General features: G+C 42.2%; 1 protein-coding gene across 18 annotated transcripts in view; it reads right to left on the reverse strand.

Annotated features, from left to right (window-relative positions):
* The window catches only part of LOC121707081 (helicase with zinc finger domain 2-like), a 57,807-nt gene that overhangs the window by 17,403 nt on the left and 18,758 nt on the right, over positions 1–21,646 (reverse strand). For 5 of the 18 annotated variants that reach the window (XR_006031229.1, XR_006031230.1, XM_042089342.1 and 2 more), the window contains 5 exons: positions 15,917–16,428; positions 10,576–11,217; positions 9,645–10,446; positions 9,307–9,382; positions 4,935–8,304 (listed from right to left, as the gene is read on the reverse strand). Coding sequence is in view for 12 of the 18 variants with exons in the window: in XM_042089342.1 (XP_041945276.1) it covers positions 4,935–8,304; positions 9,307–9,382; positions 9,645–10,446; positions 10,576–11,217; positions 15,917–16,428 (5,402 nt within the window). In the remaining 6 variants the exon portion in view is untranslated. Of the gene's footprint in view, positions 1–1,511; positions 1,565–4,642; positions 4,847–4,934; positions 8,305–8,428; positions 9,149–9,268; positions 9,383–9,644; positions 10,447–10,575; positions 11,218–15,916; positions 16,429–16,703; positions 16,789–20,239; positions 21,102–21,646 lie in introns of those variants that run through there. The other 13 variants (XR_006031231.1, XM_042089347.1, XR_006031232.1 and 10 more) reach the window with 10 other exon arrangements.

A 21,646-nucleotide genomic window follows, 5' to 3' on the forward strand; every position in this document is an offset into this window, starting at 1 on the left:
TGTGCGACAAACCCGGTATGAACAAAGCGGCGTGTTTTCAATGATCACATCTAGCTTTGACAATTGTGATGATATTGTAGTGCCGAGGCTATTTGCCCCCGTGTTGGGCTTTCCCCTGTGTCTTCTGTTTTCCCGGCGTGTGAGTGTGTGTGTGTGTGTGTGTGCGAGTGTTTGTGTCTCCCTCTCCCTCCTGTGTCATAGGATGTGTCAATGAATTCTGATGTGTTTTAATTGGGGGGAGGTGTCCGGGAGGGAATATTTTGGAGTTCAGATAGGTTAGCGATTGATGAGGGGAGGGAATAGAATAGGGGGTTCTAAGGCGTCTAGTAAGTTTAGTCAGAGTCAGGGCTCCGAACCGGTTCAAGGAACGAAAACGAAAACCGAAAACGAACGGAATTTTACGGAATTTTACGAGGAGCGGAAACGGAAACGAAAACAAAATGGTCTTCAACTGTTCCGGAACAGAAACGTTATTCTGAAATCCACAAAACCGGTTAATAACGGGGGTTTTTTTCGTTCTCTATATAACAGCTTAATAATTTGATTTCTGCAGTTTGAAATATAAAAAAAAACGAATAAATGGACCTTTGGTCCAAATGGGTATATTTTGTCTTGCTGTTGTAGTGTAACCATAGACAGTAAAAGAAATGGACGAACAGACTCCGTCGTTTTCAATGGGAGGGCACTGAGTCAAATAGAACGATTTTTCAGTTGGTCCCCCCAGTACTGCGCAGACTCACACTTAACTTCGTGACGTTAGCCATCGAACTGAATCTTGTAACTCATTTGATAGATACACAGAAATTCTTCTCACACTTCCTTCGCCTTCAAAGTCATCAAAGTTAAACATTTATTTATGTATTATTATTAATATCATCCTCACCAAGTCGTGTTAATGTTGAAGCTACCATACATGATCATCTTCAAAAACAGTCAACAAAACAAAAAAGTTATAGCCTTGAAGCTAATCTTCTTTCCACTTTTCCGACCTACGGTCAATCCATCGAAAACCTCTGTAATGATTAGTGCCGTTTTAAAAAAAAATAGGTTTACTTTTTTATTATTATTAGGTTGCCTCTGTGTAATGCCTTACCTTAACATACGGTCGTGTATGCTAGGTTTTTCTTATGAGTTACCGTCATAGACAGTAAGGTGGACTGAGCTTCTTATCCAAACAATACGGTTATTTCCCTACTGCGCGAAAGAGAGATTACGTCAAAGCTAGCTTCCCTCCAACCGAACAAGCTAACCATTCTTCTTACGGGTAAACAACGTTACGGACGAGGTAGTGGAGTCTGTTTTGCCTTTGTAGTGTTTATGTGGATTACACAGAAGCTACAATATCGGCACAGGATATATGTTATATGAAGTTATGGTATTTCAAAAAAATCCTAGAATGAATGAGCTTCTATGGGAGTTAGCAGAGAGGTGGTCCCTCCAGCCTACGTCGATTCTTCTACTTCCGGGAATTCGCCTGCCCCCTTGAGTGTAACCTATCTTGTGTAACCTACCTTGAAGTGTTTCTCAAAGTGTGGTCCGCAAGCTATCCCAAGTGGTCCGCGAGCTGTTGTAAAAAATAATATAGATGCGTTGTTTGCAATATTGAACCAACTTGTATGTAAATCCAAAGTTCTGCAATACTGCCTATGTAAGCTATGCCAATTTAAATCATATGAATCCTCTGACACAATAAGCAAGGTGCAAAGACAATAAGCAAGGTGGGTTCAGGCCATCCTTAAAAATATTTTTGTTTGCAGTAACAGCCAAAAAAAAATAAAAATGGGTCGGTAGGTAGGTCAATATTTTTTTTTTCAAGATTCAAAGTAAAAAAAAAAGTTCAATTTTGGTCATTGTGATTACGTAGGAATGAATTTACACAAATGTGCATATCGTGACGTAACTGACTGGGTCTTCAACCCGTGCCTTCAGGCGCACCATTGCAAACCTCATTCTGATGCAGGTTATATAGACCAGCCTTTCTCAAACTTCTTTGACCTGAGGCCCGGTCATGGCAGACTTTTGGGTCATAGGGCTCATCTACATGTACCCAGAAAGAAGGCTACAATAGCTCTTGGCCACGTTATATTGAAATTTGACTATACAATACTCAATGCTATACAGTATATTAAACAGTCTCTGCTCTGTTTCTAAGGAAGTTCCAAAAAACAACGTCGTTCTATTAAGTTTCGTTAAATAAATAAATAGCCTTCCAACAGGTTGAAGCGGAGCTTTGATACCAACGTTATCGATTAGTTTCAGTTTCTCTCGCGCAGACGCGCATTGAATGAATGCTCATACCACCACTTAATTGTAGGGCTCCATGTTTAATGACATCGATAGCAGAAACGTTTGTTTTCTTTTTTCGTCGATCCGCGGTTTCTTGATCAACTGCGCAGCAAATTATCAGATGAAGCATCGGGCCTAATTTCACTCCACGACTCCGCGAACCAGCAGTCTCCATGTTGCGGACCCATATTTCGAGAAATGCTGAACCGCTAGACTAGGGGGAGAAGGGATGAGAAAAGATCTGGCCACAGTTCTTCCAGAACTTCGTGCCAAGTAAAAGCGTTATCAGTTTGTGTGAATGAAACGAAGCGTAGGCCATAGTGTGACATGCGTAAAACCAATGGTGTAGAGATGACGCCAAGTGAGCCACGCAAAGTGAGCCACGTTTGCATGTAGGCAATTTATATTCACAATACGTGGGCCTACTAAAAGAAATATTATTTTATTGCATTTGTATTGGTTGTTTAGAGTAAAAAAAAACAATCGGTCGGTATTAACGCAAGTTTACAACCGGCAAGTCGGTCGGACTAAAAGGGGGAAAAAAATAAATATTTGGGTCGGTTCTAAATTGACAGGGTCGGTCGGGTTACGGCAAACGAAAATATTTTTAAGGATGGCCTCAGTGAGTAGGCCTATTGTGTCTATTAGCTATGTGGTCCGTGAGGTTTTTTCTAATGGTTAAGTGGTCCTTGGTCTGTAAAAGTTTGAGAAACACTGGCGTAGGCTACTGAAACTGATTTGGAAATTGTTTGTAGCCTATGCGTAATAGCCTATTTTGCCTGTCCACGCCTTGTCGTTTTAAAGTCGGGATTTGAAATGTTTGCGCAATTATAGCCTATTCTATGTAGTCTAGAAGAGTTAAACAGGAAATTTGAGAGAGGCCTTGTCAGCAACAGACAGGTTCGTTTATAAACAGGGTTGGAATTATAGCGCAAGCCTTTGAAGATCTCCATATGGATAAAACTCCAAAAGGCTACAACCAGGTAAGGAGTTTAGCACGTATCCAGAAATATTTTTGATAAGAAATTATTTATAGGCATAGGTTAGGCCTACAGTAAGTCTGTAGGCTATGGGATGGATAGCCCATCTGAATGTTTTTGGATGCCGCCTGTGATTTATTATTTTTGGCCATAGCTACGGTATAGGCTAAATCAAGGGGAAATAATTAGTAGCCTACGTCTATTCTAAGGTAAAGTCCACAAAAATAGACTTGATAGGCCCGCCAAACACTGCCGGAACTTTAAGAACGAACAATATTTTGCGTTCCGAACCGGTTCAGGACCGATATGTTGGTGGCGGAACGCATGCAAGAACGAAAACGTTAAACATAGGCCTATCTGAACCGTTCGGAACGGAACGTTTGAAAAATAATTTCGTTTTCAAGCCCTGGTCAGAGTAGAAGTGGATTACGTGCGAGTGAGTTGCATTGTGTTGTTGGCCGATGAGTGTGAATGACGAGTGATTGAGACCGTGATTTATCAGCGATCAGTTTGTTGTTTTGTAGTGGACACCTCCTGTTGCCCGTGCACTAGCCTGTACATCTATAGGAAATAAACTACCGAGTTTTGGAACGATATATCAGCCTCCCCGTCTCCTAACTTCTCATCGTTGTTACAATATGTTATCTTCAACCTTACTGTTGAATAGTAATCTGCTATTTGCTATTCTTCCACTAACCGTTACATTTGTATCGCAAAGCTGGCATCAGTCATTTACATCCATCTTGTTCACTCTGGTGGGGAATGGTTGTTGTAGGCTATACAGCGCACACAATTTTTGAGCGTTGTAGTGTAGCTTACTTCAAGATCGAGCTGGCGCATGACATATGTCACGGCCAAACGTTAGCGATTGGGTGAAATCAGATCCAATCGTTTCAAACTTCTACAGAGTCCACGCATCCAGCTTGCAAACGTTCGTCAATAGCCGAGATCCCAGACCCTTGTACAAGCGAAGTGTACCAAGGGGAACGCAAATGGCCAGGCTAGGTTTCACCAGACTCTCTACTTCGTTTCACTTCATGATATGAGTCTGGGTATTCACAATTTTTCCAACCCAATAATAATGGGTATAGACTTTGCCTTAACTTTGCAATCACTGGTCCAGCATAATTAATCACATTGATCAGGGATTCCTAACGTTACTGATAACAAACCACATTTGCAGTCAAGAAACTTTTGAATGTTTACAACTCTCATGCCCCTCCCAAACTACCACCGAGCACCCTCTCATCGAGTTTGTGCTCGTCAGTGCGCACCAGAATGTGATTGACAGTCAGATCTCACACAGTCCTGCTCTAGGTGGAGGTAGAAGTGCGGGTTTCTTTCTAAAACCGGCTGATTTATGTTGTTCTGTCGAGGCATAGTGTCGGTTTCAGTGAATATGATAAAAAATCTTGCCAACTGCAGCTTTAACTTATATAAATGTACACATTTACACATCAAATGTACACAATTTTGAATGGTTGCAGGCGTGACTACTACCGTTTACCACAGCCATTTTCAATTTCGAAACTAACTAATGTCATCCCCTCTCGTCACTAATTGGCCTAACATCCTGGTGGCTAAGGGAAACGAAAACACAAAATTACTAGCATCTCAGTGAAAATGAAAAACAACAGTAGTAGTTAAATTTAGCCCATGAGTACTTACACATCTGGAGGAAGCTTGGGAATAAGTTCAATTGAGAAGTCTGAGTTGAGGACTTCATTTGGAACGTGTGTCATTGATCTGTGGTTGATGTAGAATTTTACAGTCTTTGACTGATTGCGGGATTTCTTCCCACTTCTTTCACAGCTGGTCACCACCCCATGGACCACCCAGGTAAAGGAAGTACAAGGATCACAGAAATCACCTGACTGTCTGGTGTTCAACTTAAGATTCCTTTTCTTAATGCAGAGGTAACACTGGGCCAGGTCACACTCAATCCTCCATATTTTGATGAGCTCCATGGGCAAAGAGAAGCTCCCTCCAGTTATATTGCCTCTTCCTGTATCTTCCCATGCTATTCGAACATCTTCAATGGTTATGCTGTCACCATCCCCCACTGCACTACTAGCAGAGACCATCTGGCACAGTGGTTTCCAGATCTTCACATATTCCTGGACGTCTTTAAAGTAATTCTTGGTGTCACATTCAGCGTGTTTGGTGAAACAATCTGCAGGCTGATGAGCATGGTCAACACAAACCACAAAGTTAGGCTTAACATACAGGAGCTGAGGTCTGACGATCCAAGAATCCTTGTCCCACTCAGCTGTTAGTTGTACTTTTAATGTTTCGCCATGTTTCAAATGAAGGGAATGCACAGTGTAGTGCTCTTCCTGCCTTGATTTATCTTGAGGCTGTTGAATGTCATCACCAGAATTACTTTCAGATTCCTCAGACTCCTCCCCACTCCACATTTCACATGTGCAGATGAGATCGGTTGCCGTAGCCCAGTCCTCACTTTGAACTGCCACTACAATGTCATGCCATGTCCTCCGTGGGACCTTGATGCATGGGTTGCCTTCTTCCAGTTTTCTCAGTTCTGCTCGCACCCTTGGACTGTGTAATGTGTACACTCGTCTCCTCCACTTTAGCTTGACTCGCTCTTGATCAAACTTAGGTTGGTTGTCCAATAGCAGGTCTCTATACAGTAAAGGCAACTTTTCAGGCAGTGAACCTTTGTTATGTAGGAAAGACACCGTAAAATGATCTTCCTGTTTGTTTACATACACCACACAAGCCAGATTGGAAGAGCTTTGCTTCCTAAGGCTGATTGAGAGATTCATGATCTCAGCCTGTTTTTCATACTCCTCTGCCTGTTGGTTGTTTTTCTCAAACTGCTTACACAATTTGTCAATATCTAATTGAGAATATTCAACACAGCTGCGACTGTAAGCTGAATGGAAGAGCCTCTGCAAGACAATGTCCATATAGCGCCTAATGGGTGACGATGCGTAGGTGTATGCATCAACCACCAATGAATAGTGGCCAACATTAGCATCGGCACAAGAGTTGGAGCGAACGAAGTAGGCTTTACCCTGAACATCTCTTAATTTTGAAATTACAGGCAGAAGTTGTGGATAATGGTCATCTGTTCCAATAAGGTCAGCCATGATATCATACTGACCTCTTTGGACAGCTTCTTCTAGCTTACTCCAGGTAGATGACAACACTGTGAAAGGTCCATCTCCTTGATCCTGTTCCTTACCACCACAGAGATGTTTCAAGTGTGCTGACATCGGTATTAGATCCATGTATCTCTCTTTGAGTTTTCTTACCTCCTCCTCATCCGGAGGCTTCTGGCATCTCAGGGGAGTGAAAAACTTGGTTTCATCCTTGCCAATCAAATAATTGGCCATTTCATGGTTAAACATTATATTAAGCTCTTCTACCATGACATGACCTCTCCTTCTCCCTGGAGTCTGACCTTTGCCTGGTTGGCAATATAACCAGTCCCTCTGAAGCCTGCCCTTCCTGCAAACCTGAGAAAATCGGTATGCCACTGCAATGCAGTCTTCCAGTGTTTCACAGTTCAGATCATTCCTCACTCCCCATTCCCCATTCTCTACTGTGCTGAGAATACGTTCCACTTCTCCATAGGACAGCTTCCTGTTCGAATTTATCTGTGAGAACTGCAGTCTCTTATTAATAATTGAGCCTGTTTTTTTATCCACTTTAATGATTAATGAAATGACTCTTCGATCATTTGATCTTTGCTTGACTCTTCTATCTCCTTTTGGTAAAAGGCTCCATGTTATCATGCTGTGCGATTCTGGGAACATGAAAATTGGCTTTTTTCCAGTGTGATAGCATGTTTCGCCCCTCTTCTCAGCAATTCTATCAAGCTCATCATCCTTTTTCAATGAACTTGCAACATCAACTATGTGAACTCCAATTTCATAATGACTTGCTTTCTCACAAACACTTATCGCATCATCTAGGTGTGTAGCCTTACTCTTGTCAATAGTAAAAGTCATTACACTCCGTAAGTCCTTTGTATTTCTGTTGTCCACATCAGCAATGGGATAATCACTAGGAGGCAACTGGTCCAGTTTGAACTTCGCATCCAAGACTCTTAGGCCCTCATCTACAGTTGTCCCAATGGGAAGAACATCAATCACGTTTCCTAGTGGAAAGAGGCAGTGGTCTTTCCAGCATATCACCTGCACAATGAACACATGTTTTTTCCTCAGTTGCTCATCAAAGTGCTCATACCTTGTGATCTTCCAGTCTCCATTCTCAATCTTCCAAATGGGCATACAATCATAAGAGCGCTTCTGTAGTAGCACACGGATTGTATTTGCATCTTTGCTGATGGACACCATTTCTTTCTGAATGAACTCACTCTTCTTATTGTGCTCTCTGTGCTGGAAGTCATCTTTAAAAATGCACAGAAAGGACTCACCCACAATAGAGCTACCCTTTTCAGACTCCAAGAGACATTCACGTTGTGCGGTATGGCCTATACCTCTGCCCATATCAGACTTAGAGGGATCTTCAGATCGTGCTGTTTGGCCTATGGTCAGTGTATGCCAGGTTTGCTTTTGTTTGTATACATGTGTATTCCTAGATGATCGTGTGCTTTTTTGAGATGGACAGTTACTCTGTGTCTCGCTCTCTGCATCTGATTGTTCACTGTTTTCATCAGCATAGTCATTAATCATTTGTTGCAATATCAGATCCATCTGATCCTCTTCAACCAATGGACTGTCTTCTGCATCAACATTACGTTCTGCTTTCTGGAATCTTGAAATTTCCTCCACTTCCTTCCTCAGAAATTCCTCTGTGAGGTGGTCAGGTTGGGCACTTTCTTTCTTGATGCAATGCTCTATGTAGTATTTCCATGTCTTGGAGCATTTTCCGAAGAAGCAGAGAGCAGCAGAATCTCCCACTACTATCACCTCAGACTGCGCTCTAGTGAAAGCCGTGTTCAAGACACGGGCATCATTGAAAAACTCCAAACAACATTTGGCATTTGACATGAGTAATTGATCTCGTGTCTGAACTGCAGTCATCACTATCACCCTGAACTGCTTACCTGAGAAGAAAGAGGAAATTATGACAAACAGAACATTAACATAATGATCAAATGATACATTATGACTACAATAAATAACAAATTAGGGCCCGTCCCAATACCTCCCCTACCCCTAGATTTTTGCCCCAACCCTCGTTTTTGCATGTGCACGTGTAGGGCTAGGGTGTCCCATTACTTTAGGGAGCAAGGGGAAGTGCTATTTTCCCCTTAAAATCAACCCCTCAAAATATAGCCAGGACCGATGCAGGCTTAAAACAAAGTGGGAGATGAAATTACCCAGGATACCGTGCGAGCTCACCAAGCCGGCCACATTTTTCATATATTTTCGCAAATAAGCATATTAAAATTTCGAACTTTGTTGGAATATGTTAGTTTGATGCACATCTGATGGACTGTTGAGTTTTGAACACTAATGTTAGAAAATATCTCACAAAGCTATCTGAACGATATTCATGATATCTGCTGAGTGCTTTGAGAGAGTCTGCCCATCAAATAACATTATATATCTGATCTGGGTAGTTTTGTCAATATTTAAGGTGTGTGTTCTGGCATTCACATGAACACGTATATCTTTGTTGATTAACCAGACATAGATAAACCAGCACAGCCCACACAACAATGACCGCTGGAACGGGCATGTTCCTGAATGAAAATAGTAGCAGGCTACTACCGGTAGACAAGTCGGCGCTGCGCGTGACGTAGGTGAGCACGTTCGCTACGCTAATTTGCATATAGTGGTGTCCCAATTCATAGGGAAAGATCTTCACCTCCACTTCCCTTGTCGAGGGGGCTTTAATGTTGAGGGCAATCAAAACCAAGTGGTAGTTTTAACCCTTAAAGGAGTACCGGAATGTTGAGAAATGAACGTTCTAAAGAATATCTGGGTTCATTGAATTCAACATAGAATTTTAGAACCTTCAATTGTTGCGGAACTTAGAACGTTCAAAAACCTACACCTTTAAGGGTTAAGGGAGGAGAAATGTGACGGACCCTTATACTCACCTTGAACATTGGCTAAGTTTTGCACTAATACTCCACCAAGACGTTTTCTCCTAAGTTTATCTCTCACGACTTGAACCTGTTAATGTATAAGTAACATGATTCAGATTCAAGATTTAGATCCATGATTATCATGGATTGCCTATGGATTTTTCTCCCACTGTACTTGGACACTACTCTCACAATCATGTAAATTCAGGGTTCATCATTTTAATTTATGGATATTTTATGTGTATTATTGATAGATAATGCTCTGACAGTATAGATAATCTGAAAATTAAAGCATGACTTTATTACTTAATACTTAATTACACAAGACAACCACTGGAACAAATCCTTACCTGGTGACCCTCCGATAGAACACAGATGTCTTCTGCTTTTTGTGGTCCCCACTCCTTTAATGGCCAGTCATCAAGAAGTTCTCCAACTATGTTTACAACTGTCTCAGCCTCTTCCAAATTGTACCAAGACTGGCTCTTTGGATGTAAATGCCATTCCCCTCTAACATGATGGAACCTGAGTGGATAGTGTTTGGGATGAGCAGGTACATTTCCACATGCCCTAATGGTATCTTTCTTGCCAGTGTAGAAGTGGGTGGAAACAAAATTCACAATCTCTTTATTTGAACGGTAGTTTTCATTAAAAATGATTCTGCTCTCCAAGGCAACGTTTTTCTTTTCGGACTGGTAGTAGTAGAAGAGGCGATTGAGCAGCGTGTGGTCTGAGCGCTTGTCATCCCCCACAGAGAAGAGCTTGGGCCCCATCTGCATGTGATCTCCAGCCAGAACTATTCGAGTCTTAGGGCCTGCCAGGCCAAGAGCCATCAGGGCTTCACTCTCCAGCATCTGAGAGGCTTCGTCAATCATGATGTGGCTAAAGTAGTTTTCAGGGAGCTTCAGTTCACGGAGGTTCTTTGCCCATGAAGTCGTTATTATCACAATACGGTGTGAGTCTAAGTCATGTTTCATTGGGAAAATGAACAATTGGCCATTTGGAGACAGAAGACAGTACATCAGTGTTATCGCATCTGTGGCTCGAACGGCAATTCTTTTCTTCGTGGTCTTAATTCTAAGTGGTCTGACTTCATGATACCCAGCTTCGAAGTACTGATGGAAGTGGCGACTGACATATATGTCTGCAGAGCTGAAATGTAAGAGGTTAAAATTTGGTTAGCATTCCCAATTACGTTTTCTCAAAAACTGCGTAAAGTAGCCTATTACATTAATTCATTGAAACGAATGATTGAGTGAAATCTGTCTTTGTTGAAGTTACCTGTTTGTGTGTGTGCAGATAAGTACACGGCCACTAGACTGGCAGACTACCTCTTTTGCAGCTGAGGCCAAAGTGAATGTTTTTCCAGTTCCAAAGGGCCCATATATCAGCAGTGGTGCGACACCATTTTTTCCATCAAGTTCACCAAGGATGAATTCCATGGCAGCCTGCTGATTTGCATTGAGCTTTGGATATTTCGGTGAATGTGACGGAACACAGCTGTTTGTGAAATCTGGGAGTACATTATTCAAGTCTGGAAGGAGATCAATGGCCTTGTGCATCTCACAGAATGAGAGACGATTCAGCTGGAATTGGACCTCCATGTCACGTACTTGATCCTTTTGAAGACCCAAGTCTGAACAGCATATTCTCGACAGCTGCAGATGTATCTCTTTGTCACTGGCAACATCTCTAATGATGACAGCCTCATAGACCTTTTGTTTTGGATCACAGGAAGTGACCTCACCAACAAGAACAGATTCCACCTCTCGTTTCAGCAAGAACCCCTCTGGAGCACCTTGTGTTATGTTAAAGGAGAAAGCCAATGTGCCAAAAAGTTCTCCAGGAAGTGCACAGAAACCTATCTCTTCGTAAGGGCTTGTCAAGTTGTTTGATAATGTCATGGTTCCCCGAAAATCAAGCCTGTGATGAAAATAAGTTATTTAACAAAAGTAATTGGTGTAATTAATTCTACCAAAGGCAATGAGCTATCGAACTTCATCAAATTTTTCAAGAAGCTATTGCAATAAGGTTATTCCATATCAAATCACACAGAATCCAGAAAAAAATGCCAGAGCATCTTCAATTTTGCTCAAAGTTTGTCTATATATATCATGTTTAGGTAAAAAATTAAGACCTGTGAAATATTTTTGTTAAATTACAATGTTTTCATATTTTTTTCAGCTTTGATTTTTTTTTTAAAAAGTACACTCTAAAATCCCTTATCTTGGAGGCCATGTTTGGGCATGAATATCTTATCATTTCTAACCGCCCAAACATTGATGGAAGACAAACTCCATTGAAAGTGTGTGTACCCATTGGTTTTATGTAGGGCCCAGGGGTGAAAGTAAGCCGGTACTGGCCGGTACGGAGTACCACTAAAATATTTGGAGAGGGTACGCCGTACCGGAAAGAAAACTATACTGTCTCTGAAAAATATAGCACTTTCAGCATGACAACACAACTGCTAACGTCAAATTACCAGAAGCAACACGTTTCCCCCAAAATATATTTCATATACATCGTTCTGAACTGTATCTGAATTGTGTCTAAACCTCCCGTGCAGCTGGACAGACAACGAGCAAGCTATAGTGCGCGTACAGTAGCCTACAGTAATTGCGCCAACGTGCACTGGTATCCAAAGTGTTTTAGCAGACGGACGTTTCTTGGAAAGTCTCCCAAATAAAAAAAAACATACAGGCTAAAGAAAAATATGTTGATGTTTCAATAGCCTATTCTGGTTTTATGTGTGCAGTGTTTCGCTGGAGAGACAGGAGACAGACAGTGCGTGTACGGCTTAACCAGATCTTGCGCAGCAATAATGAAAGTGTTTTAGCGGACAGAAGTATGTTGCAGTCTCCCAAATAAAAAGGCATGACTCAAAGAAACGTGTTTCATGATATACAGTAGCCTATATAAAAAAAAATTGGGAGCGAGCAGAGTAACTAGGTTAAATAAATAAATAAATGTTGAAATTAAGTGTTTGCAATTTATTCATAATCAAAAACAGATGCAGGTGGGTTAAAGAGTGATACTAGAGTGATAAGAAGTCCTAGTGAATGCTTGATAAGTAGACTATAATACAGTAAATAAACAAATAAATAAATAATTAGGCTAAGTGAAATTTTCGGCGCACGCTCTGGGCGCGCATTATAACTCTATATCATAGTACCACCAAGAAATAAAAACTACTTTCACACCTGGTAGGGCCCTAGATTTGGAATGAAGTATTTTGTCTGCAAATATAAAAAACTTTATTCAGTTAATGAGTACAATACTTTATTAAAGTGTAACTCCGGCGAAAATTGACCCCAGGGTCTTTTTCTGCATTAAAATACATCAAATAAGCCGTGGAGACAGTATTTTTTGTTGATCAACCACTACAGAGCTTGCCCCGGTATACGCTATAGCCCCAAATCGCAAACAGTGGATTAGCTAAGGGCGGGGAGCAAACACTTCCCAAATAGCATTTTTTATCTACTGTAGTAATATTGTTCAAAACAGCACCAAACATCGTCACTAGCTTGCTCAGGGTCCCTACACATAAAACGAAGCAAAAAAGTAGTTAGCGAACCTGGAGTTTATTACAGAAGACTGTTAAGAACATTTACCAATTGTCCCCCTACCATCTCCCCCAACCCAGTATCGCAAGGATTCGTTGTACTGTCACGTTTGGTTAATCTATTACTCATGCTGGGGTCGGAGGAGCAAACCACACCTTATGTTGTTAATTGTCACACCCCTGGGTGCAAGGTTTAATAAAAGTGCAGCTCATGGTGAATATTTACTCACTTTATTGAGTGTAAGATAAGAATACAAGGATACAAGGATACAAGGAAGTTTATTGTCACATGCATATAGTTATTGGAAGTAAGAAATGCAGTGAAATTATGTCTGGTGTCAGCCTATTTGTGCAAAGTGGGGGGGTAAAAAGTGCAGTAGAAGAGGGGTTTAGTAGATTAAGTGGCAAGGGCTGCATAAGAAAGGTGGGGGAGGATTGGAATTGGGGGGGGGGGCACCAACAAGGAGCACCCAAGAGCAACAGGGGCAAGGAAAAACTCCCTTACCAAGGAAGAAACCTTGGGCAGATCCACGGCTGAAGGGGCTAACCCAACTGCCAGGGGTCTTGGTGTGTGTGTTGGGGGATGACAGGGGAGATGGGATAGTGTGCTGTGTATGTGGGGAGAGGGCAGTGTGCAATATGTGTGTTGGAGAAGCTTCCTCATGAGACAATGTGCTGTGTATTGGGGGGGGGGGGGACAGTGTGCTGTAAGTATGTTGGGGATGTGTGTTGGAGAAGCTTCCTGATGAAATAATGTGCTGTGTACTGCAAGGGACTTACTATTGCAAGCAGAGTACTGTATGTATGATGTATGTGAGTGATGAAGATGTGTGTATAGTTACTGGAAGTAAGAAATGCAGTGAAATTATGTCTGGTGTCAGCCTATTTGTGGAGTGTAGCAGTGACTGTGTGTATGTGTGTGTGTGGGTAGGTGGGGGCAGTGTGCTGTAAGTATGTAGAGGATGTGTGTTGGAGAAGATCCCGAAGACAATGTGCTGTGTATGTAGGGAGGGGGGGGGCAGTGTGCAGCAAGTAGAGGAGGCTTACTGTAGCAAGCAGTGTGCTGTATGTATGTGAGGTGATGACAGTGATGATGTAAGTGTGTGTGTTTTTTGTGTGTGTGATGGGAAATGTTTGAGAGTGCTGAGGAGTGAATGTGTGCAAAGTCAGTATAGTGTGAGTTCAGAGTTCGGATGGCCTGGGGATAAAAACTTCTCCTGAGTCTCTCAGTTCTGGCTTTGTGACTACATAGGCGTCTTATTGATTTCAGCGGTAGGAATAATCCATTGTTAGGATGAGAAGAGTCCTTCAGAATCTTTTGGGCTCTTAAGAGTACTCTTCTGGAATAGATATCTTGTAGAGCAGGGAGTTGAGTTCTTATAGTACGTTCAGCTGAGCGCACTACTCTCTGCAGAGTCCTACAATCTCTAACTGTGGAGTTCCCATACCAGGTGATGATGCTACCAGTTAGAACACTCTCAACCGCTGAAGTGTAGAAGGCCTTCATGATGGATGAATAATGATCCTTCTGGCTTTTGGGGTTTTAAGCAGGAGTTGTCAGAAAAGTTACCACAGGGATAACTGCTTTGTGGCGGCCATAGCGTCATAGCGACGTCGCTTTTTGATCCTTTGATGTCGGCTCTTCCTATCATTGTGAAGCAGAATTCACCAAGTGTTGGATTGTTAACCCAATAGGGAACGTGAGCTGAGTTTAGACTGTCGTGAGACAGGTTAGTTACAATGGTAATCATGCTCAGTACGAGAGGAAACACAGGTTCAGACAGAAATATTTTTGTTAAAATTTTATTGAGTGTAAGATAAGAATAAGCCTTGCGTCGCTTTGCGCCACCTTGCGCCAGGTGCACGATAGAGCCCATAGAATTAGAACTAGGGTTGTGCCGATGGACGACGTCATCGTCCATTGTGATGGTTGACAGACATCACGATGGGAAGCAACCATCGTGATGCCACGCCCCCACATGCCAGTCACTAATTCCTGCTGTAACAGGCTAAAACATAAAAAACCTTTCCCTGGAAATGAAATTGAGCCTACTTTAAAAGCTGTCAGCTGTCAGTTATCACGTATTAGTCTACCTTCTTGTAAAATAAAAGACGTATTAGTCTATTGTCTTATTCAAATAATTCCTGACTGTGACGTGCCTACATGTCTCGCAGGCCTATAGCCTACACTGGACGTAAAATATGTAGCCTAATGTTTCCTAATGTTTTAGCAGAAAATAGTCCTATTGAATTATTATTGTTAGGCTACGACTAGGACATTCTAGCGCTCAAATATTTTTGAGCGGCTACAGCGAGTGCCAAATGTGTCCTTCTCCTCTGTGTTAAAATAAACCATTTCTTTCTTAATTATAGGATCAGAAGATAGCCTATCCGTCTTTCACTGTAAGGCTTGTATTTCATGCATTTAGCAAAAGTCCCAAACGGCAGCGGAGAGTTAATCGGGATTCGTTATTTGTAAAAGTTTTTTTACTTCGCCCTCCTAATAGCCTGGACTGCGCGATCGCAGCCCTTTACTTTCACTTCCCGCCGCCCTCATAGTCAGCATAGACGGTAGCCTGATAACGTGGGATGCTGCATAGCGTACTACTGAAGATTTTAAATGAGTGACTACAATAGTAGTCTTAAGTAGCTTTTTTGCTAGGCCCAGCGAAGGCTGGCAATGTGTAATATTCCGCTGGCTGGTGCACACGCAAGTGTTCAGATTGATTGTCTTTTAACAACGATTTTCTTGGAGCAAATCTTCCACACAACTTCGGTAGCCTGGTCAGTATGTCTCTCTTAGCTGTCCACTTTCATCAGCCCAACTCTAATTAGAACAGAAATACACACCTAGTGACCTAGGTTTTGGTACCATTCATGATATAGACAAGTTTTGAACTAAATCTGAGATGGCCGAGGATGACAACCTTATCTGATTTGACACAGAATGACCCAATTGCTCACTGTTTTGTCTATGTATATTAGTACATACATTTTTTGTAATATAAGATATTCCACAAAAAATATTAGTAGCAATGAAAAAAATACCTCCTCCATTACCTGCTAACCATTTCTGCTTCAACGTGTTCCTCCTCGAATAGAAAATGGTGCATTCTCTCCCTGTAGTTCTGACGACTGATTGTGGTAATGCTATCAGCTGTTTTGCTGGCCCCATGCTTTTTCTGAGGGAGATCATATGTCTTCAGCAGCTCGTCTTGAGTTCTGGATGGCAAGTGGGGGAGGTAGGGCATAATAACCCGGTTTTCTTTGTGCCACCGCTCCAAAATGGGCGCAAAAGTCTCTAAGACCCCCTCAGGTTCCAAAAGAGATTGCCATACTCGTACCTTGAGTTTCTGCAAAAGCACTGGTCTTATGTCAAAGTCGAGCACCAGCCACTGCTCAAACAGACCAGAGAGGGAAGACTTAAAGGTGACAGTGACTTCATAACACAGTCCAGACTTCACAAAAGCATTTCCTACTGAATATGTGCATGCCATATTGTGAGAGCTGTCACCAAGGTTGAATATGGCTCCTGGTTCGTTCTTTAGCAAGGCCACATGGGATAACAATCTCTAGAAAGAAAAAAAGAGATTCAGAGATTCTGTTTCATATATTTGCAAACAATACAATACTTGTAAAACATTAGTCCAGTGCCAAGTGCCTTTCTGCTGTGAAATCTTCAGATCAGAAATGAGTTTACCAGCCAGACATGGCAACGTGTCTTCACTATCATCTTGAATGTTGTTTATTGTTTTTATTTTTAAAGGGCCTATGTGTAGTTTGTTGTAGTTCAAAATATTCAGAAAGTTAGCAACAGAATGTAGAAATAGCAACATAAAGAAATAACCATATTGATGCAATGTCAAAAAATCCCAGCACTGCATTCCTCAGATATCCACCAAAGTTAGAATACTGCCTTCGAACCATACTTGTCATGGTTAGTACTAATAGTGATGTGTATTGGCGACACATAATGACCATTCTCTACACAGCAGCAATGGCCATTCCAGGTCACAATGATGTCACTTGCTCATTGGTGGAGATCAGTCTTGGGGTCTGTGGGGTCACACGGTTCAGCCAAATTATGACCAGCACTAAATATAATTTTTTGTTATTCTAGTTTCAAAGATTCAGTGATTAGAGAAGCTGTATCAAATGCTCAAGATATATAAGTAAAGTTTGAACTTCCTCACATCTGGGTCTTTATTCAACCTACTGACTAAACAGCTATCTGTCAACTCGTGCAAAGTAGACATGCACACTGAAGGACAGAATAGTACTCAATTAGATGTACCGCAGAGCGGTACAAAATATGACCGCCGCCCAGTCCAGCACATAATAATAAAAAATAAATAAATCAAAAATAAAAACAAAAATAAATCACGCTGAAAGGCCTATATGATTCTAACTGTCTCACTAAATTGCATTATCCACACTCAATTCTCACTGGTATCTGCTTTGATACTAACAAGTACCAAAACATGATTCATAGATTTCACATGTAAAATTAATTTTATACAACTCCACCCCCCATCTTGCCTGTTCATAATTCTGAGAAATTCTTGAATTGTGTGCATGTGTGCGTGTACACATTTATGTTTATGTGTGTGTGTGTGTGTGTGCATGCTTGTGTGTTTGCCTGCGTATGTGTGTTTGTGCATGTGCATGCATGCGTGCATATGTCTACTGTGTGAGTATGTGTCATACGTATGATTACTGTGAATGTATGTGTGTGCGTGTGTATCTGTTTATGCACATGTGTGCACATGGAATGGGTTAACATGACCCCTGGAGGCAAACATACAGAAAAAATTGGTCATCCTAGGCCCTACGGTTCTCAAGATATTCACAGAAAACTGTGTCTGCCCTATCCTCCTTTCAGGGGGTCCAGGGCCCAGTTTCCCGATAACGACGGAGACACGCTCTTACGAGGGTTTTCTACGATTCATCTTACGATCGTTCGTTTGGTTTTTCCGACTGTTTCCCGAACATGCTCGTAGCGTGAACGCGCGTGCACTGCTCTTAAGATGCTCTTAAGGGGAGCTGTCCACGTTAATAGTTCTGAAATATCCTCTGATTTGACGGTGATGTCAGGTGACTGCACGTCACAGCTATAGGTCTACCATTTAAACTTCGGATCTACACATTAATTCACATCAATACGAAATCAATCAATCAATACGGTGTCACTTAAGAACACGTTTGAAGATAAGAAAGAAGTCGAGTAAGAAAGAGAGGAAATGTGTAGGCTTAGATTTTGATGCAGTAAGCTACAGACTACACCACATGTTGCTTTCTCTGCTTTTTACCTCATAGGCCTAATAAAATATTCACTTAGCAAAGATAATTTAACTATTCTGGCAACGTCTCGTTTCATAACTTGATTGCATTGTTGTCCGCTTTTCATCACATTATTATGACCATTAAATGTAGGCTATTTTGCACGCTAAAATCTGATTCATCACAGGTAAACACAATAAAGAATGGGAACGTAAGATGGATTATGTATTCTAAGTTGTAATTCCTCTGTATGTCCTGTTGGTGACCTCAGTGAGAAGTACTGTTACTGTAAGACGCTCTTAGCCGGTAACGAGTACTCTGGAGCACTCGTAGATCTACGAGTGTTCACGACGCTCTTAAGCTACGATGGTTTCGGGAAACAGTCGGCAAATCTTAAGACGTTCGTAAGAGGGACTTTACGACGCTCTTAGGCTTAAGATGCTTTCGGGGAACTGGGCCCAGTACAGCGGGGGGGCTACAGATCAAAACGAAAAACAATGGTTCCATGCTATCCATGTGGGGTTACATGCCCACCAAGTTTCGTGTACCCCGGTCTTTCAGTGTCCCGGGAATCCTTGTTGGTGTATGGTCACTAAATGTACACATAAATTATTTTATAATATAATTATTAAAATTTATTGTAAGGCCCCCCATGAACGAAAGTTCACAAAACTTGGCATGCATTCGGAGGGTGTCATAATGATCCTACACTTTCAATTTCGTGCAGTTTTGACCATGTCAGCCAGAGATATTGTGATGAAAACACCAAATATTTTGCTTTTTAATTTTTAACTAGGTGGCGCTATACATGAAATAAGTGGTAATGGGATGGGTTGACATGCCCCCTTAAGACCAACATACAAAAAAAAGGTGGACCTCCTAGGCCCTACGGTTCTCGAGATATTCACAGAAAACTGTCTCCGGCCACCTACAGGCCAGTTGGTGTATAGTAACATAAATTGGCGTGCATTCAGAGGGTGTCATAATGATCCTACACTTCCAATTTCGTGCAGTTTTGACTATGTTAGGTCACAGATACCTGCGATTACAACACCTCATTTTTACTTTTTTGTGTTTAACTAGGTGGCGCTATACATGAAATGAGTGGTTATGGAATGGGTTGACATGGCCCCTTGAGATCAACATACAAAAAAAAAATGGTTCTCCTAAACCTTACGGTTCTCGAGATTTTCACAGTCCAGCGGGGGAATATCACAGAAAAACGATGGTTCCATGCTATCCATATGGGGTTACATGCCCACCAAGTTTCGTGAAAAAGAAAAAAAAAAAGAAAAAAATCTGACTAAACCTATCTGACCGCCGCTTCGCTGCGCGGCAGTCATAATTATTACCTAATTTTATTACTTCAATACAACACAACCCAATGAAAGAGTGCCATTGTGTGTGTCATGCCTCGACCAGCCAGGAGATGCCACCAGAACCATAGATATTAGAAAGCTAGATACCGCATTGGGCTCCAAAACGTACATAAATAGCGAGGTCATCTTGGTGGGGCAAAAATCACTGGAGGCCAATGGAAGAGCATGTGACTGACTGGAAATTAGACAGGTGTCTCTGATTGCCGGCAAGTGTTGCCCATAGACAGTAAAGGTATTTGCCCCCAGCAATATGGTGGCCGCGTTTACGATGCCACCTAATAGAACTCGACGGATAATGCGGTATCTAGCTTTCTAATATCTATGGCCAGAACTCTCAAGCCCCTGGAAGTCGGCCCAGTTAACCCCGGTCAACCAGGAAATGGCAGATGTCCCAAGCCCATGCCAAACAGTCTGAGAAACCCCATGCTAGGTGATCAGGGGAATCACCTGTGGCTCATTCTGAGTCCCTTGTTCCCATGCTTCTGTGCTCAGTCATGATTCTACCTGATGGACAGTGACAACCCTGTTTTCTTGTTGCCGTGCCTTCCCTTTATGCCCTGCTCCTGTCAACTCTTGCTCCTGTAGCTGTCTTTGTTACCTGCAGCACATGGTCTGTAAGGACTCTCCTTTGTTCTCGGTTTTGGATGTTAATGGACTTTTGAGTTACTTACCTGAAGATACTGTTTACGTTGTTTACCCGAGGATACTGTTTTAAGTTACTTACCTGAAGACATTTGAGTTGACCCTGTGTTGCTGGATTTCAGTTATTGGAAAATAAATCCTTCTGTTGCAACTTCACTCTCTTGTCTCCTGCAATTGTGCTCAAACAGAATCTTAACAGCATGACTGAGCCACAAGTGAGTACAGTGGAGGCAGAAGACATGCAGACGATTATAAGCAGAATGGGAGTTGCTTATAGTGAGCAAGAAAGGTGCATCCACAAGCTGGGGCAATCCTTGGACCAACGTAATGCCTCCTTCTAGACCCTCTCCCAGGCGGTGGCCAGGATCAATATAACACCTCCCCCCTCAGCTCCTGCAACGCTACCACCACTAGCTCCTACAGCTCCAAATTCTCCTTCTGTTGTCCACCTCCCATCACCTCAGCGATTTGAAGGAAGCCCAGGCTTTTTTAAGTCAATGTGCTTTGAGCTTTTCAATTACAGCCTAACAGCTTCCCCACAGAAGAGTCCAAAGTGGCATACATCACCACTTTCCTATCAGGCAAAGCCCTGGAGTGGGCCACAGCGGTCTGGGAAAAGGGCCTACCCATCTGTCATGATGCCTCAGATTTCTTGACCCAGCTTCAGACTATCTTCTGAAGTCATCTCCTTCAGCTTGAACAACGTAGGTGGTCGGTTGCAGATATTGCAATCGAGTTTTGCACTTTAACAGAGTCTGGCTGGGAAGGGGACTATGATTACCTTCTATCACGGTCCCCAAGAACTTTTGAAAGATGTCCTTGTCAACCGAGAATGGCGACACAGTTTGGAGGAGTTGATATATTACATTACATTTGGCTGACACATTTTTATATATATATATATATATATCACCTCTGACCTGGATCAACGAGATTTTGACCACAGATGGGAGCGCACAACTGGACTCCAGCCTTCGGTATCTCTTCCCAGAAACCAACCGTCCAGTCACCTCACATCCAGGGATGTGGAGTAACCCATGCAGCTTGGACGTTCAAGGATCTTGCCTGAAGAAAAGGAACGTCTGAGGCGTGAGAACCGGTGTCTGTACTGTGGAGACTGGCCACTTCTGGGATCGATCGAACGATCAAAAAACAACGCTCACTAGGGCAGAGGGGACCACTAGTGAGCAGGGCGGCAAGTCATTGATCATCAAGGCTGCAGCTTTTGGTCACACTAGAGTGGGAAGGTGACTCGAATGGCAAAATATCACTTCAGGTGTTGGTAGACTCCAGGGCAGAGAAGAGTCTCATGGACATTACCCTGGCCAAGTGACTCAATATCCCTTACGAGGTGGGCTCCTCTCCTTACTATGTTCAGGTATTAGATGGACAACCGATTGGGACAGATTGAATTTATCACTAAGCCTTTGACAATGGGTGGGTGCTAAGCATGAGGAATTGTGTAAATTCTTTAAAATGAACTCCAAAA

Source organism: Alosa sapidissima, chromosome 4 (genome assembly GCF_018492685.1).
Source record: "Alosa sapidissima isolate fAloSap1 chromosome 4, fAloSap1.pri, whole genome shotgun sequence".
In the NCBI taxonomy this organism is placed as follows: domain Eukaryota; kingdom Metazoa; phylum Chordata; class Actinopteri; order Clupeiformes; family Clupeidae; genus Alosa; species Alosa sapidissima.